Raw genomic sequence first — 16,842 nt, 5'->3', positions numbered from 1 at the left:
CTAATCTTTGCCCCTGCGCAAAATTTTAAAAAACACCCAACCGTTTTTAATGTTGGTTCTATCTAGGAGGGTAGTGTATTCATAGAGCACCCACATAAAAAGAGCATTAGACTCTGGAAGTTTGGGGAAGAGACAAAAGGCATGCTGGATGGTATGACAAGGAACAGGCTCTGACCTGGATATTTTGAGGACGAGAGGATGAATCCCCATGGAAAAGGCCCACAGGCTGTATATGGAACATGCAAGAAGACATAGGCTCTCAAAGTTCATTAGGTCATGATTAAGCATGTCAAACATTTTGATCCTGGAGCAGCAGCCCAAGAAAAGAATGTAGTATAGTATGAACAGCCTCATAAAGATGCCCAGCCAAAAACCACCTACATCCGTTTTGAGGCCCAGTGCATAATGAAAATGTGGGGGTCCTTTGTTCATAAATTATTAAGAATTTGAAAACAGTGACAGCAGAGGATTAAACCAAGCACCGGGACCCTTCTGTGTGCAGAGACTTGTGTGACCACATAGCTGCCTATGAAGTTGGCCCTGTGTCTCCAGTAGAGTTAATCCAAATGTATAGGGTGCTGAATCATCAGAACTCTGCTCATTCATTCATTTTACGTAGCAGTCAGAGGATTTTGCCTTCTCCACAGAGCAGCATGGCAGCAGGAGAAAAGGGTGGGCTGGACCTCCCTTGGGTCCACTCTGAACAAAGATGTCTTCACTCTGTGGTGGAGACTATTTTCCTGTTCCTCTTCCTTCCTCTCCTTCAGAAGAGGAGTCCCTATTTTAAGCTATCTGCCAGTATCTATGCCTGGTCTGGAGCTGCCTTGGTTCTGTGAAAAGGTTTCCCTTACACATGATTTCTTTCCCGCCTCCCTTCTTCCTAGCAAACACATAGCTCTTTAAAAGATTCTGATTTTTTTTTCTTTTGGCAAGTTCTGTGGGCTTTTATTAGATATACACTGTAATTCCAAACTGTGATTACATGATGTCTGGCTTTCCCTGAACTCAAATTTAATATCCTGAAAAATGGGAAGCTTTATTGCAAGGCTGAGGTATACCAGGAGTGGGGGACCCGGGGGTGAGTGCTTGAGGGTCTGCTGATTGCTTTCAGTTCACCTCCTAAAATCACTAGCTGGCTGTGGTTTGATACTTGTTAACCTCAACTTTGCCTTTTAGATGGACTTTTTCATCCTCTTGAGTTTATGTTTATTATACAATGGTTGTAAACATTTTTCTAAAAAGACAAATTATTCATAGCTCTACAACCTTAATACTCCAACTGTTTTCACTTTTCTGTGTTCTCTTATTGTCTAGGATTATATTTTTGATTGTTACATTCACAGTGGAGTTTTAACTTTTTGTTCTGTAGTTGAATTTTAATTCCTTTTACACTCATAAAGGTAAAACACATTTATAAACTTAATGAAGATGAATGAACAATAAAGCACACAAGAAGCCTTAAAATTGCCTGCAAATGGAAACCAAAGCAATAATCATTTAGAGGCAGAGAGCCTAATAAAATAGAGCTGAAGTGATCTTAGCTGTTACCTGGTTCTGTGCCTTTATTTTACGGAAAAGGAAACTGAGACACAAAGGTTAAATGACCTGCCACACAGCTCCTAGGGACAGTCAGGACTAAACAGTCTGCAAATGACTGTCTTTTCGTTTAGTTTGTCTTGTTTTGTTTTTTTACATACGCTGAAGAGTCCTATTTCTGCACTAGTGTGGGACGTAAGTTCTCTGAGTGTCTGTCCTTCATTTGTGATATGAGGGAGCTGCAAGAGATGCTCTTAAAAATTCTTCCAACTCAAAACTTTGAATTCAGCTCAAAATGAACACAATTGGACCCCTGCCTAGTCAGCCCAGAACTGCTATTACACACATCATGAAAAATGTGGTACCAATTATAACAGTCACTATTTTAGCTAGATGTGTTGTACAGTGGCTCACCAGATCCTTAGGAGAACTTAAGACTGGATCTGAGACAAACGTGCCAGCACGTCTGCTGCCAGACTGCTCCATGAGCCAGTGGCGTCGTTTTAAAATTACTCAGAGAAAAGCCACAGAGTCTTAAGCAAATGGAGGGATGATCCTGTTCTGAGTGGAGCAATCATCCCCTTTGGCCTTGCAGAGCACTTTTGTTTGAATATAACTTACTGTCAAGTTAGCTAACACACAGAGTATACAGTGTGCACTTAGATACAACACGCAGTGCTCATCCCAACAAGTGCCCTCCTCGATGCCCATCTCCCATTCCCCGCCCCCTCCCCATCAATCCTCAGTTTGTTCTCTTATGGTTTGACTCCCTCTCAGTTTGTAACTATTCAGAGCACTTTTCAAGTGGAGAGAGGCCCCCTCTACTGGTGAGATTCATCATCCACCAAAAAGTCAGAATTTGTTAAAGTTTATGAGAGATGGTGGCGGGACAAATCAGAGGATCGGAACAGATTAGAGTTGTAAGGAAATGTGAATACCTAGTCTAAATTCTCAACTTTTTAACCAAGGAAACAGAGATCTAGAACGTTTAAACTTCTCATAAATGTGTTAGGCAACATTCCACTGAGGAAATTTTCACAGTAGGTAGCAAAAATCTCTGTATTCAAGTGTGAAGTTAGGTTTCTGAAAATAGAAGCCCTTGACAAATACTGAATCAATTATAGGTAATCCCACTTTTTAGAGGGAAGAGGGGAGTTCTTCCACACCCTCACATGGAGTTCTGTGCTCCATTTGTCTAAACTAGGTATCTTAAAACTCTCGTCATTCAAGTACTACTGACATCTTCTCGCCACAGCCAACTCCGTGCTGTGTCTTATTTAATATTTTTCTTTCAATTAAGTTGTTTTTTATTTTAGCCTCATCTCATGCAGAATTCATGAAATTTTGATGTTTGTGTGTGTGTACACGAATACAATAAAATAAATATATGGCTATTAAAAATATTCTTCTGTGTGCCAACTAAATTCACCTCCTCATTTAATTATTGTGTGTGTTTACCACACTTTACGAAATACTGAGATAAATCTACTTCATGTTTAAGTCATGTAAATGCAGTAGTCATAATTTCATGTTTTCATAAAAGGCAACTTTTTTATTGTCTTTCTTCGCCAGGTCTTTCCTTCATGCTTTACCCTCTGTCATGAATCTTCCTTCATTCCCATTTCCATTCTCTCAAAGTCCTTTGGTTCAATATTCATATTTCCTCTTCCCCAGTGAGGTGAGGAAAACTTTCCCTCTGTATTGCCCACTGGGGACCCTGCTTCATTTGATACCAACTCCAGGAAACCGTATTGAAACAAACTGGTAATTGACAGAAGGAATAAAAAGACCTTTGTATTCTTGTCTTTTTCTAGGAATTGGGACTTGAGGAATATTGAAAAGTGATGTTATTTCTATTTCATCCTTAGAGTCAGTCTTCTCTGAGGAAATGGCACATAAACACAGAAAGTCCAATTTATAAAAACACATTTAATAAATTATTCCTTGAGGAATATAATGGAGAGTCTGTTTTTGTTTCGGGCACTGCGAAAGCTGTAATACCTGTAGGGGAGAAGGAAGATGAGAAAAAGGCTGATCTTCATGAAATCTTTTCCCTTATTAAACATTCCTGTGTTATTAATTCAAGCTTTGTTTCTTCAGTAATAAAGGCGACCATTATACATTTATTGCTGAGTGAATACACTCAATTCCCAGCTAGTTATAGCTTGGTACCATTGTGAACCCCCCGTTATTTACAGTGGATTATTTGTATTGAAGGTGATCCGTATAAGATCTTGATTGAAACCTCTTGTCATTGTAATCTATTTTCTTTGCTTTAACTTACTATATTGTTTCTGTTGGCCCTTATTGAAAAGTGAATAAATAGCCTTTTGACACATAATTTACATTTTTGGGCAACTTTATCCCTAAAGATCTCAGAAAGAGTTGCCTCAAATGTAAGCTGTTTTATAAGGATTTCACTACATAAAGTTATAAAAAAAAGCCTTCTTCCAAAGGAATGGATTTCAGTGACTGAATTCTCCTTTTGTTAACATTTGCAAAGTAGTTTCAGAATCATATAGAAAATTTATACAAAATAGCCTGTGAGAACCCACAAAAATGAAAACTAAAGTTACAGCAATGTAATTCTATATACCTTCTTATTCTGGGAAAATTTAAGCACTATTCAATCCTAACAACAATTGATCTTAAAAACATTAAGACTCCAGAATCCATAGGGAGGAATGGGTGCTCTGCATTTACTGTGGCTCCCCAAAAGGTTCTTTCTGATGGCAAACAGATGGGAACCCCATAGAGAGTCAGATTTCCGCTGCAACTATCACAGGGCTACACCATGCCTTTGAAATGACATCAGCCAGGAAAACAGTGACTAGAGTTTCAGATTTCATAGAAGGATTTTGCCTTGCTCTGTGTAGGCCCAAAGATAGCAGGAGGAGGCAATAAATTCTGTCTGAGAACCTCTCCTGGTAGATGTTTAAAGAGATTATATGAGTAAATCAACTGTCCCAATCCCCCAATGTGATATGGACCATCCGATTTGAATTTGAATTTTCTCCGTCTTCCTTCTAGAGAACTGATGTAAGCCAACAACTCAGGATAAGTTGAGCCTGATGGGTGGAATGCTGTGCTGTGGAGATTATAAAAAACTAAAGTATTTATTTTTTATGAAGCTTTTCCTATAACGAGGTTTATGACTGGAAAGGGCCAAAGCTGAAATAGTGCAGTACCTGGATTAGCATTTCTCACTGGAAAAAAGATTAGGTTGCCTCACTTTAACACTTAGGTTTACTATATATGAATAAATGCTGCCATTGTTTTCATTTTCATTTTTATTCTATTATTATTGACCTTTTCCTGAAACAACTTACATGGATGTGGAGGAAATTCTAAAATTGAGGAATATATTTTCTGTATGAGTCACGATATGCATTGGTGTTTATCTTGTGGTTCTGCCAAGAAACAGTGAGCAAGCCTTGGACTTAGGGCAGCTCATTTGGGTAGAGCAATGTAATTCTCCATTTACTTCTACCTAAGTGAATGCTCTCCCAAGAATAGCACACCCAATCTCATGAGTAGCTGCTACAATTTTCAAAAGACTGCATGAGCATTTAATACTAATGAAGGCAAGTTTTCAGGCAATTCTTTACAAATGTTGACTAACTTTATCCCGTTCACTTGAATCTAAGGAGGGATGTTGGGTCTCAGGGAAGACTGGATGACTAAAGTGTTGGCAATAAGCATAAAAATTCATCACCCCCTGAATAACACTCAAATTTGTATGACCTAAGTATAGGGAGTATGGTCTGAGTGCCCTTAGGCAACAGAAACGACAACAACAAAAATCGGACTCAAACAAGTTTAAACGAGAAGATAATCTATTTTTTCCATTCTATATGAGACCCAGAGGTAGTTCAGGTTCTAGGGGAGATAACATAGTGGCTCAAAGATATAATCAAGGACTGCAGTTCTTTTCTTTTTCTTTGATATCTTCAAAGTCCCCTTCATCCTTAAGTTAGTTTCTGTCATGGTCATAAGATAGTGGCAGCAGATTCAGATTAACAATGCCCAGAGGAAGAGAGAATCCTTCTTGTATCATTTTTTTTTAAGGTGAAGGAAGCTTTCTCAGCAGCTCTTCAAGAGACTTCTGTTGCCTTGGTAAAGACTGGACCACATGCTTACCCTTAAATTAATCATGGAAATGGGGAGTTATAACAATGGGCTTAGACCAGGGATTTTCAACCTTGGATGCATTTTGAAAGTTGAGAAAAAACTGATACCTGGGTCTTACCTCTAGAGATCCTGGGATGCAGCCGGGGGCACTGAGAGTTGTAAAAAGTTCCAGGTGACTCTAATGTGCAGCAAAGCATTTGAGAACCATAAATTTAGACCAAATGTCTGGGGAGTGGAGACAGAGTAGGGGTAGGAATGGATAGTGGATTATAAATTACTATAGCCACTACATATTGTTGTATTTTTAATGTAAATTTTGCACACATGGGATTGGAGTCAGGTTTGGAGGAATCCATATTTATAGGGAGACCAAATGAACGTGGTCTATATTAGAAGGGCAAATTTGGATGTATCCAAAGCCAATCAAAACCACTTCTGAGCATGGTTTTGATAATGCACTTAAAGAGTGATTTTTGACTTCTGTAAAGTATAGTAAACTAAGAAGTGATGACAGTAAATGATAGGAATCTTTCGAGAAAAAAAGTATGAGAATACTCTTAAATTCTGGTCACCCACTTAAAAAAATGTCCATTACCAAATAGTTTCTAGAAACTTCAGTATTTTTCACATTCCCTCTTTGAAAGCCAAATATTTCTTAAGAATTCTTGAATGCATGATACTAAAATTCTTTTCTTTATTTTTTGAGAGAGAGCACATAAGTGGGAGAGAGGCAGAAAGAGAGGGAGACAGAGGATCTGAAGTGGGCTCTGTGCTAACAGCAGAGATGTGAGGCTTGAACTCACAAGCAGTGAGATCATAATCTGAGCTGAAGTCAGATGCTCAACCAGCTGAGCCACCCAGGTGCCCCCTAAATTTTTTTTTTAAGTTTCACTACAATATGGAGGGATCTAGAGGTATAATGCAAGGTGAAATAACAGAGAAAGACAAATATCATAAAATTTCACTCATATGTGGAATTTAAGAAGCAAAACAAATGAACAAAGAAAAAAAGAGACAAAAAAGCCCCAGACTTTTAAATATAGAGAACAAACTGGTGGTTGCCTGAAGAAAGGAGGGTGGACGATGGGTAGGACAGGTGGTGGGGATTAAGAGTACACCTGTCATGATGAGCACTGAGTAATGTAAAGAATTGTTGAATCACTATACTGTACACCTGAAACTAATATAACACTGTACATTACTTATATAGGGATTTAAAAAATAAAACTAAAAAAGTTTTCATTGGTTTAAAAGCTGCATGCAAATAAACCAGAATATCCCAGACTGAACGCCTTAAAAAAATTCAGATGCTCTTTTTCCAGTTATCCACTTTATATAATCTCTTTAGGTTGCATATCCAGATCATTTTATTCTCATACAGACTGTACCCCACTCCCCCCACCCCCATATGTCCAGCATGTGGCATCCACGTGGTCACTGTTATGTTTGTACATGTGGAACAGTGGTCCTCCACCTTGGCTACATATTAGAATCATATGGGAAGACTTTTAAAAAACTGACCCCTCCCTTCCATTCCCATCCCCATAAGTTGAAACCAAACCTTTAGGGGTTAGAGGGCCTAGGCATCTCTATTTTTGAAAAGTTTACCAGCTAATTCTGATACGGAGTGAGGACTAAGAGGTATTAGTGTAAAGGGGAAAAGGAGGTAGATAACAGTTCTCTTGTTCTTAGCTTGCTTTTAATTTTTCCTCCCCCAAAACTAAGCTAACCCGAGTAAGCAATCTTGTGGGAGAGTGTAAGCCTTTAAGGTCTTGGCTCAAATGGATTTTGCAAGTAAAGGTAAAGCTTTATGGAGCCTCGAAAGTCTCTGGTAACACTCTGTAAATACCTGTGGAAGCAGCTGGCCCTTTACTGTGATTTCTGAATAAGTACCTCATACGTAGCCCTTTGCACTTGAGGTGCAGGGAAGCCTTCTGACAGCTGTTTTTACTGTGGTTGGTGGCTAGAGACCATAATGGAGAGAAGAAAATCACTACCTTGGAGAAGGATCATAAAAAGTGACTTTTTAAAGAGCTGATGAAACAACAGGTGGGTCAATAATCTTTGTGCCCAACCCAGATTGTACCACAGCTAAATCTGTACCTGCTGCAAACAATATGTGGTGCCCACCCATGTCCCCTGTGGCACACATTTGGAAACCATAATTTAGGCTGACGCTGGAATGTGCTCACTGAGAGTTCTTTGGGAAAAGCTTATTCTACCACCCATTAAATAATCAGCAACATAAGTAGTGAAAGTCATAGCTCTGGAAAAAGAAATGCTTCGCATTGATAGTGTCAGAATAATTTGGAAAATAAACCCTAAGAGGTGGAATGTGGTAAAGTAGAAAGAGCACTGGAATTGAGCCAGTAGCTGTGGATTCAGATTCTGGTTTTCCACTATTTGGCTGTGACCTTGGGCAAGACCTATTATGGTCTGCGAGCCCTGGGCTCATTGTTGCGGATGCATTCCAAATTTTTATCATAATACCCAATTTATAATTTAAAAAATCTATTAAGTCATATCTACAATATCATAGAAGAGTCCATTTATGATTTTCCATTTTATATTTCACATGATTATTTCTAGAATAATTTTACAATTTTGCCAATCATCTCATTATAAATCTTACATTGTCAGAAAAATAGTTGTCCTTAGTTTCTGAAAAGGGTTAGTAACTACTTTCAGTGTCTTCGTCAGATTATGGATAGCTCACCTTTGTTTTCTGGCAGGTTGTCAAAACAGTTTAAATGTAATGAATAAGTACAAAAACAAAAGGCCAGGAAACAAAAATGCTGTATTAAATATAGAAAAAGTTTTGCCTTTCTAATAAACACACAAAGAGAGGCACTCCTTAACATATGTGGGCATGTGGTTTTAGCTTATTATAGAATCTTTTTTGGAAAAGTGTTTGTTATGATTTAATTCCTGAAGCTTTCTTTTGCTTTACAGTGTTAGGGTGTGATAATCTCTTGCTATAAGTATAGTATTTCCTGACTTAAAGATGAACTAAACATCTTATCTTCCTCAGAATATATATTCTCCTTTCCATATATGAAGTGCATAAACCCTAGGACATGGCTTTGTCAAATTTGGAGTAACTAAGACCAAGAGGTTGAGTCTTCACAGAATAATAATAGCCTCTGACCTTATGCAGCACAGACAGAAACACCAACCAGCCAGTAATTTCCTGGTGAGTCTTGACAATCTCTTCAAGAGTCTGTGGACACTTTGTGGACATACATTTTACAGCAGTTGCCACGAGTGCTGGGAAAACTTTTAGTGATGTGTCTTTTATCTTAAGCGTTTGCCTCTTGCACTAAAATAACTGGAAACATAATAGCAATAAATGTTTTTTCATGCACCCTATTAAGGTCCTGTTTGAACAGTACAATTTTAGTCATTTGTTATTTTGAACTGAGGGATCCAGTCATTGGCAATGATGTGTTTAATTTCACAGATGTGCAAATTCACTTTTAACAAGAACTTGGGTTCAGTTTATATGTCCACCTAATGATATTTACAATCAAGTTATTGGCAGGTCCTATTTAAACTAATAAATGCATATCTTTCATTCTAGAAATGTATACAGAACTCTATTTTCTAAAAGTTTTTCCCTATGAAGGCAATTCCTTTTCTAATATATACACATTAGGAAGTTGTAGACAGGATTTCAATATGTGATAGGTCAATCTTGGCCAATATCCAAGGGAGCTGATTTTATTAAATAACCAAAAGAACCTCAATTTCTTTTGGATTCAAGTGTAAAGCAATCACCTTGTAAAGACTCATGCCCTCCCCTCCCCCTTGCAAGGAGAATATTAAAACAAGACCACACTATGGCTATGACCAATTAATTACCTTCTGGCTAATGCCTGGCTCTGTTTTTCAATATAAAATGAGTATGGCTACAGAAAAGTAAGTTTCCTTTAGAGTTAAGAATCTATTTAATTCCCGATTGTCATAGAATATTTTTTAGAAAATACTGCACTCTTTAAAATTTCTGTCACTGTGTTTCTATTGCTGTCAAAGAGAAAAAGGTAACGACTACTGCAAGTGTACAAATAAAGCTCATTGCGTTCTGCAAATTATACAGATCCAGTGTTTTTGGTGAGTCCTCTTAAAATTTTCTCTGGCTTTATCAATTTGAGAGTCACTCTTTATAGATAAGTGTTGTCTCAGTTTGCAAAAAGGCGTGGTTATGGTTTCCAAAGTCACTTGGATAATCACAGTGCTACCTACCTGACACTTGCTGCTAAAAGGTTGGTAGACCTGCTTGTGGCTTCAGCTGCCAGCTCTCAGAGAAGTGTTCCTGTAATTGACAAAAGGGAGAAAATAAAAGATAAAATAGGGAAAGAAAAGGAGGGCAGGAAGGTAGATAGATTTTTCATTTCTTATCTTGTGATACATTCTGTGGCAGTAAACACAACGATCTCTTAAATAGACCTTTTGAAGGCAGAAAAAGAAAATACTCCAAGAGAAAGGATTAAAAACTGGAGATTGTCTTCCTTTTCATTGTGGCTTTGTCCTTTTGGAAAGTCTGCATGACCTCTCCTCCTAGTATTAAATAAAACACGGGTGCCAGGACTGATGATTCGATTTGGTGAGTTAGTTACAGAAGTAGCTCTGGCATCTGTTACTTCCACTCTGTTATCCATTACTTCTGTTTTCTTAATGGCAGCAGACATTTGATTAGCTACTGAGATTTGGACACGAAGGGGATCCAAGGTGGGTTGTGAAGTAAGTCACATAGCTGCATCTCTGTTTCCTCTTTACCTCACCTGGCCCTCTGGCTCCAGAGTTCTGGCAAACTGGCAGCTGGAGGCATTCACCTCGGGCTGGGGAGGCTCTAATTATTTCAAGAATAATTGATTAAAAAATACATAATAGCCTGATAATAAAACTCCTGGAATACATATCATTTATACATCATTTTTGGTATAGCGGTTTTGGGAAGAATGAAAAGCAAATCTCCCCTTTTCTGCCAAATATATAAATTAGTGGGTAAAACTAAAAGGGTAGGGAATTAAGTAATGTCTAAATATTTACAAAATTCTTAATTTATGCACAACCATAGCAGAGAACAAGGACTGCCTTTTATACATTCATAGTTAAGCGTTATAAGAAAAAGCTCCAAGTAGAAAAAAGGCAAAAATCCAAATTTCTTAGCAGTAATCAATATTTTATAGCATCCAACAAAAAGTAACAACAAACATTTACCTTATGGGTTAAAATTACTGTAAGCCAAAATACCAGAAAACATTCACTTAAAATAAGTATTTTTTTTCCCAACTGACTTGTTTAAGTATCTATAGCAGTCAACTTTCTTCTGTATGGCTGTACAGAATCAGATGTTACACCCAGAAGTAATTGTGAAAAAGCATCTAGTGGTTCAAATGATTGTGGGGCCTCAAGGGTTAAATGAATTTCTGAAGGTAAAACTTGAGTGTGGAAAGTCTGGAACTCATACCTTAGTCTTTTCATTGTCAGTTCACTGCTTATTTTTTCCTATGCTGAACACATTAGAAAGATTTACATTTGATTGTTTGTCACTATTCACAAGGAGGCACAATCAGTCCTGGAAAATAAATAATAGAAAGCAAGGGGAAATAGTGTATAAAATTTAAGACCAACCAATCAACCAAATTATGGAAGAAAATTTAAGCCACAGACCAAACCTTGTAACCTGAAAAGAACCAAGAAAATAATTCTCACCCATTTAGTACCTGTTCTTTTACAAGACCTTAGGCCAAGGTCCAATTTGACTCTGTTGAGACCCAGAGGCTATAGGACTAAAAAAATGGAGTGGAAGTATACAGTTAAGGTCAGATTTGGTTTTATTGGATAGCACAGTCTATCCTGGGATGGCACAATGGACCTGTCTTTATTTGCTGATTGAAAAAAAGTCCAGCCATGGCCTAGCAATCATTTATATAGCAGTCACCAGAGGAAAGCAAACATACCCACTTTAACAATTCATTGGCTCTTGCCACCTTTTCTACACCCTAAAATTACAATATAAACTGCTATTGAGGGTTACTTGCTTATGCAAAGATGTTACTCTAGCAATTGTTGCTTGAGGGCAAACCTGGTGACTACTGGCAGAGGGAATACAAAAGTGAGCTAGCTTATACATGGGCTCCATACTTTTCTTAATTAACTGGAAAAGTCCCTCCAGCAGAATATTTGTTATTATAATTTTAAGTGTTCAAGGCTCAATGTGTAACATGTGAAGATGCCAAAGATAAATACTGATAAACTGGAAACCAAATCTAAATAAAGGCCATTTTTTGATAAAAGACATTATCAGACATCACTATATATTCCACCCAATAATCTCATAAATCAAAGCTTTTAGCTGTCTGGATTCATATGTGACTGTATTCTTTCCAGTATGTATTCTTTCTTCTTCCAGAGGTTGTTCAATCATGGCAGGTATGTTCCTGCCATAAAGTTCACATTGTTCTAGAAACTGGACACATTCTTGAATAACACTGTCACGAAGCACGATCATGTGTTTTGACATGTTTTCTAATAAGGACAGGAAGCATCTTTTGGCATAATACCAGGTATCAGTTCCCAGTTTCTTATGATAAGGCTCCAGGCTTTTGATCACCCGAGAAATACCAAAGTCATAATTTCCTTTGGCACAATAAAGTGTGCCTATCACCAAATTCACAATGCAGAGGTGGTAGATTTTCTTATCGGGGTCATCATAGGAGAGCTGCTCTTCCTCCTTTTCAATCTTCCTCATCAACTCCTCAGCTTCTTCATTCTGACTTGTCATAATATATGAAACACACAGGTTAGCCAGCACAACAGCACTGACATTCAGGATGTGGTCATAATGCTTCTTGACTATGGGTTCATAGAAACCTATAGCTTCTTTGTATTTGTTTTCCTGCATGAACAGGACATGAGCCACGTTCAACTTCCACACATCATGGTCATTACAGAATTCCACAGATTTGCGGAAGATCTTTTCCACCATTGGATAATTCTCAAGGTTCCAGTAGATTTTGGCCTGGGCCATCAACACAGGAATATACTTCTCCAGAGTGTCATCATATTCATTCACTGCCTTTTTGACAGCTTCGTCATCTCTGTGGTGTCTTGCTTCCTGTACTTGTTTGGTGAGTCTCCGGAGCTGTTCAGTCAGCATCCCCGCTAGCCCATCAAGCTTAATGAAAGCCTCTTCAGGGGCTGTCTGGCAGGTGATCAAGGCATCCAAGAAGTCATAGAGATAGGGTGTGAGGAACTTGTAAGTCAAATGGGCATTCTCGGCCAGGACATCTGCTGCCAGGTCGAAATACTCATACTTACAGTAGAGCAGCAGCAGGTTGCCAAAGGTCTCCGGGGGAAAGGGGTTCTGTTGGAGCAAAAACTGTAGCTTTTCAAACCCTTCTGTAGGCCTGGCATCCATGTTCATTAGCGCTTGGTTGTGCAGGGTCACAGGGTCTAACTCTTCTTCTGCCCTAGGTGGCATGTCAGTGAGGGTTTCCTGGGCCACTTCATAGTTTCTCAGTTGGTATTCTATGGCTGCTTTGAGGTTGAAGGCTTCCACCAGGGCAGTCTGGTGAAGGACTAAGGTGTTGCCAACACTTCGAACATCGATGCCCTCAGTGGTCATGCCCACACCTAGCTCCGGGTGCTGGCGGATGCCACGCTCAATAATGTCGGCGATGTGCTTTAGAGCCGAGGCATAGTGCCGGCTACTGTAATAGGCCAAAGCCAGGTTGTAGGAAAGGTCAGGCCGATAGCCCGAAGCCTGGAGGGCCGAAAAGAACTTGGAACACGCGGCCTCATACTGTCCCTCCTTGTAGAGCAAACACCCCAGGTTGACCTGACCATCGGGCTCGTTCTCGCCCCCACTGTCCTCTCCCCCTTCCCCGCCCAGTAGCTGCTCCACCAGGCTCTTGGCCCCGGGCAGGTCGCCCTCGCTGTACTTGATCGCGGCTTGCAGACGGAGGACGCGGTTGTGGTAGGCGGGGTTGTCCAGGAGGAGGAAGGCGACCCTGGTGGCCTCTGGATAAAGGCAGGCCTTGTACAGGGCCTGGGCCTGGTACAGACGGTACTGCTCCAGTTCCGGGTGCAGCTGGCCCAGCTGCTCATAGCACTCGGCCGCCAGCGTGAACTCCTGCAGGCGGTAGTAGCAGTAGCCCAGCAGCGACAGGCCGGCGCGGCTCCTCGGGCTCCGCTGGAGCTCGCCGCCCAGCAGCTGCACGGCCTCGGCGTAGCGCGAATCCCGGATGAGCCGGTACACGATGGCAGTGAACTCCCCATCGGGGATCTGCGCGCCGCTCAGCCCGGCCATAACCGCCAAACTGGTGGTGCGTGCTGGTTACCACGGCAACAAGCCCACCGGAAACGGAAAGCTGCTCGTTCTGAGATTACTTTGTAATGGAATAAGCTCAATGGGAATAAAAAGTCATCACTGAAATTCCCGTTACTAATTTCGTTCTTGAAGACTTTAGGCTTCTAAGACCAGGAGTCCTGCAAGACCAAACAAACGCTTCGATGCAGTTGAGATACGAAAACTCCACTTCCCGGCATGCACCACTGCAGTCGCGCTGCAGTCGGGAACGTGCCCGCGCTGCCTGCTGGGAGTTTAGTCTCGCGGGACCGATTCACAAGCATTGGGAGGGGGTTCACCGCCCTGTTGTTTGTATGTTAGTGGGGTTTGCTTGGTGTCGTTTGCATCGTTTCGGTGTCTGACTCGGGAGAGGAAAGTTTATCGTCTGAAATCCCATGCTTGTCTTAGCTGTTTACGGTGCAGTATATACAAACGGTGTCGGTTCCTGTTTTGTGCTTGTAAATTAGTAGGAAGGAAAAGGTGGACTGAATCCTTGGTAGTGCCCTGAAATTAGAGTAGGTTCTTTTTTAAAGCCGCCCTGAGGGCATATTTCTAGGAAGTAATATGAAGAGACCAAAAGTCTATTTTTGTCGTTTCCACAGGTGGTGTAGCATAGGTTTTGTGAATCATAAATGGTACTGTGAGATCCTCAATTTTATTTTTATTTATTCATTTTTCATTTGCTAGATTTAATTTAGTTATTTTTTTTTTTTTGAGATCCTCAGTTTTAGATCCAAGTGTCTCCAATCCTCTCTTTTCATGAACAGTTATTACTGAATAGATGGTGGCATTTAAACTGGGACTCCTGCCCTGGTCCTCTAACTTTCAGTACAAAGAAGAGACCATTCTTTCTTGATCTGCCTAGATCTCCATTGGTCTTCTTCTTTTTTTAATGTTTATGTATTTTTTTTTTAGAGCGAGAGAGCATGAGTGGGGGAGGAGCAGATAGAGAGGGAGACACAGAATCCAAAGCAGCCTCCAGGCTCTGAGATGTCAGCACAGAGCAGATGTGGGGCTCAAACACACTCTGAGCTCAAGTCGGACACTTAACTGACTGAGCCACTCAGATGCCCTTCCACTCCTCTTCTACCATTTGCATTGGCCTGCCTAGCCTTTAAGATAAACTGTCAAAAGCATATCTGCTATATACTTAAAGACTTCCATGCAAGTCCTTAATCATCCTCCTTTATACTTTTGCTGGCCATGCATCTTTTCTATATATAAATTTTAGACCCAACACCAGCCATATTGTATGCCATATTAGACCATTTATGTACATTTTTTCTAATCTTAATAACCACCCCTATATTCTACGTGTTACATGTAAGGTAAGTTTTGCGTACTGGAAAGTTTTATGTTATTTGCCTAAGACCACAGAGCTAGGTAGTTAGCAGCTGTGCCAGGATATCCAACATCTATTTTCAGTAGGAAATAGCGACTGATAAATAACTCATTCCATATATCCCTTATAGATGAGTTTCTAAGAGCCTAGTGTTTGGGGCCAAGTTGTATAATGGAAGATTAGTTTCCTTTCTCCATTCAACCAACCAACCAACCAAACAACTTGGTGTGGTCAGTAGAAATTTGAACTTCCAGATCTGAATTGCAGCTGTGAGCAGATGTTAGGAAGTAATTAGTGGGGGTGGTATAGCATCTAGTCGTCTGATAGATCTAGGCGGAGACTTCTGTAGGTGTGATTGTTCATAGCAGAAAACAACTGACTTTATGTACTCATTCAGTCTTCTCTCTTGCTGAAAAATTGGCAGCGCTGTGAACTTCCGAGTGGGACCAGAAAAGGAACTTGCCACTACATGGATACCAAGAAAGGAACAAACTGCGCACGTTTCAGAGTGTTGAGTGGGCCTCTGGTCCACCTAAGATACCCTGAGAACATAGCCAATGAGGATCACTCTAATTCTCCTCTAACACTTCTTCAACCCAATGTCTTGGTGCACCCTTTTAGGGCCTTCAACTCAGCAGGTATGTGGGTTGACAGAGGTTGGTTAGTGCTGCTCAGTAATTGAGGGTTGGGTGTGGGAGGATTTTCACCCTTATGGCTGCCTGACTACATATTTGTCCCTTGGAAACTCAGGCTCAGTATTTAAAGATCCTTATGTATGAACCGTTACTTTGGGTAAGTTACTGTTAAATCAAGGTAAGACCACAGAACTTAGAAATGGGAAGTTACCTTTTTATCTTTCGTCTGTCAGTCTTTCTTTCAGAGTTGTATTTGTATCATGAAAGCGTTCACCTGCAAATGGTTTCTTGGAAAAATGTATGAAAAATAGAAGGACTATCTGCCCTCCTCCAAATTTCTTGGATCCCTTCAGGCATCAGTTGGGGTCCCCTGTTTGTGTTAGTACCTGTCTGTGAGTGTGGCAGCTGACGAGGGCAGGAGGGAGGCCGCTCTGTGTCTTTCCCCCTTATTTCATGTGCTGCTGTTCCCGAGGCCTGGCTTGAAAAAAGCAGGACATTCGGCTTAGACAGATGGAGGGCAGGGTCATTTTCAAAATGAAATGAGTGCACAAATCACACTGTGAAATTGGCATGACCATCACTGCTGCTGTGATAGACTGACTTTTATTTAGTTATGATGGGCAGTTGGGGAATAGATTAGGTTTTTGGAGGGGGGAGGGGCCGCAGTGAAAGAAGGCCCTTTAATTAATGAGAGAAATTCTGGAAAGCAATAAATGGGGTGGAATATTATAAAATGTCATAAAAGACCATTTTGTTTCCAACAGAATCTTGAAAACTGGAGCATGTATCAAAAAGTAAATGTATTGTACCATTGCTAGCAATAAGAAAGCATTTGGTGGTTGCAA

The 16,842-nt window shown here is 40.2% G+C and overlaps 2 protein-coding genes across 10 annotated transcripts in view; one reads left to right on the top strand and one right to left on the bottom strand.

Annotated features, from left to right (window-relative positions):
• AGPS (alkylglycerone phosphate synthase) overlaps nt 1–16,842 on the top strand; it is a 218,573-nt gene that overhangs the window by 198,062 nt on the left and 3,669 nt on the right. For 3 of the 5 annotated variants that reach the window (XR_007454456.1, XR_007454458.1, XR_007454459.1), the window contains 3 exons: nt 8,699–8,860; nt 9,700–9,777; nt 15,787–16,000. The exons of 1 other annotated variant lie outside the window; for it this stretch is intronic. The gene's annotated coding sequence lies outside the window, so the exon portion shown is untranslated. The remainder of the gene's footprint in view (nt 1–8,698; nt 8,861–9,699; nt 9,778–15,786; nt 16,001–16,842) is intronic. One more of the 5 variants, XR_007454457.1, reaches the window with a different exon arrangement.
• Nucleotides 3,446–14,319, bottom strand: IFT70A (intraflagellar transport 70A). 5 transcript variants are annotated; one of them, XM_049615969.1, is made up of 5 exons: nt 11,138–14,319; nt 9,910–9,979; nt 7,517–8,995; nt 5,786–5,892; nt 3,446–5,677 (listed from the first exon to the last, which is right to left on the bottom strand). In XM_049615969.1, exon 1 carries the CDS (start codon nt 13,979–13,981, stop codon nt 11,984–11,986), a length of 1,998 nt encoding a protein of 665 aa, XP_049471926.1. In that variant the 5' UTR covers nt 13,982–14,319; the 3' UTR covers nt 3,446–5,677; nt 5,786–5,892; nt 7,517–8,995; nt 9,910–9,979; nt 11,138–11,983. The 5 variants fall into 5 exon arrangements, with proteins under 5 accessions (XP_049471926.1, XP_049471927.1, XP_049471924.1 ...); XM_049615970.1 differs by having other exon boundaries at nt 3,446–3,537; XM_049615967.1 differs by having other exon boundaries at nt 3,446–5,892; nt 7,517–7,630; nt 8,816–8,995.

This window comes from Panthera uncia (genome assembly GCF_023721935.1).
Source record: "Panthera uncia isolate 11264 chromosome C1 unlocalized genomic scaffold, Puncia_PCG_1.0 HiC_scaffold_3, whole genome shotgun sequence".
NCBI classification, from domain to species: Eukaryota; Metazoa; Chordata; class Mammalia; order Carnivora; family Felidae; genus Panthera; species Panthera uncia.
The sequence above is the reverse complement of the archived record's forward strand: the minus strand, read 5'-3'. Positions and strand labels throughout refer to the sequence as shown.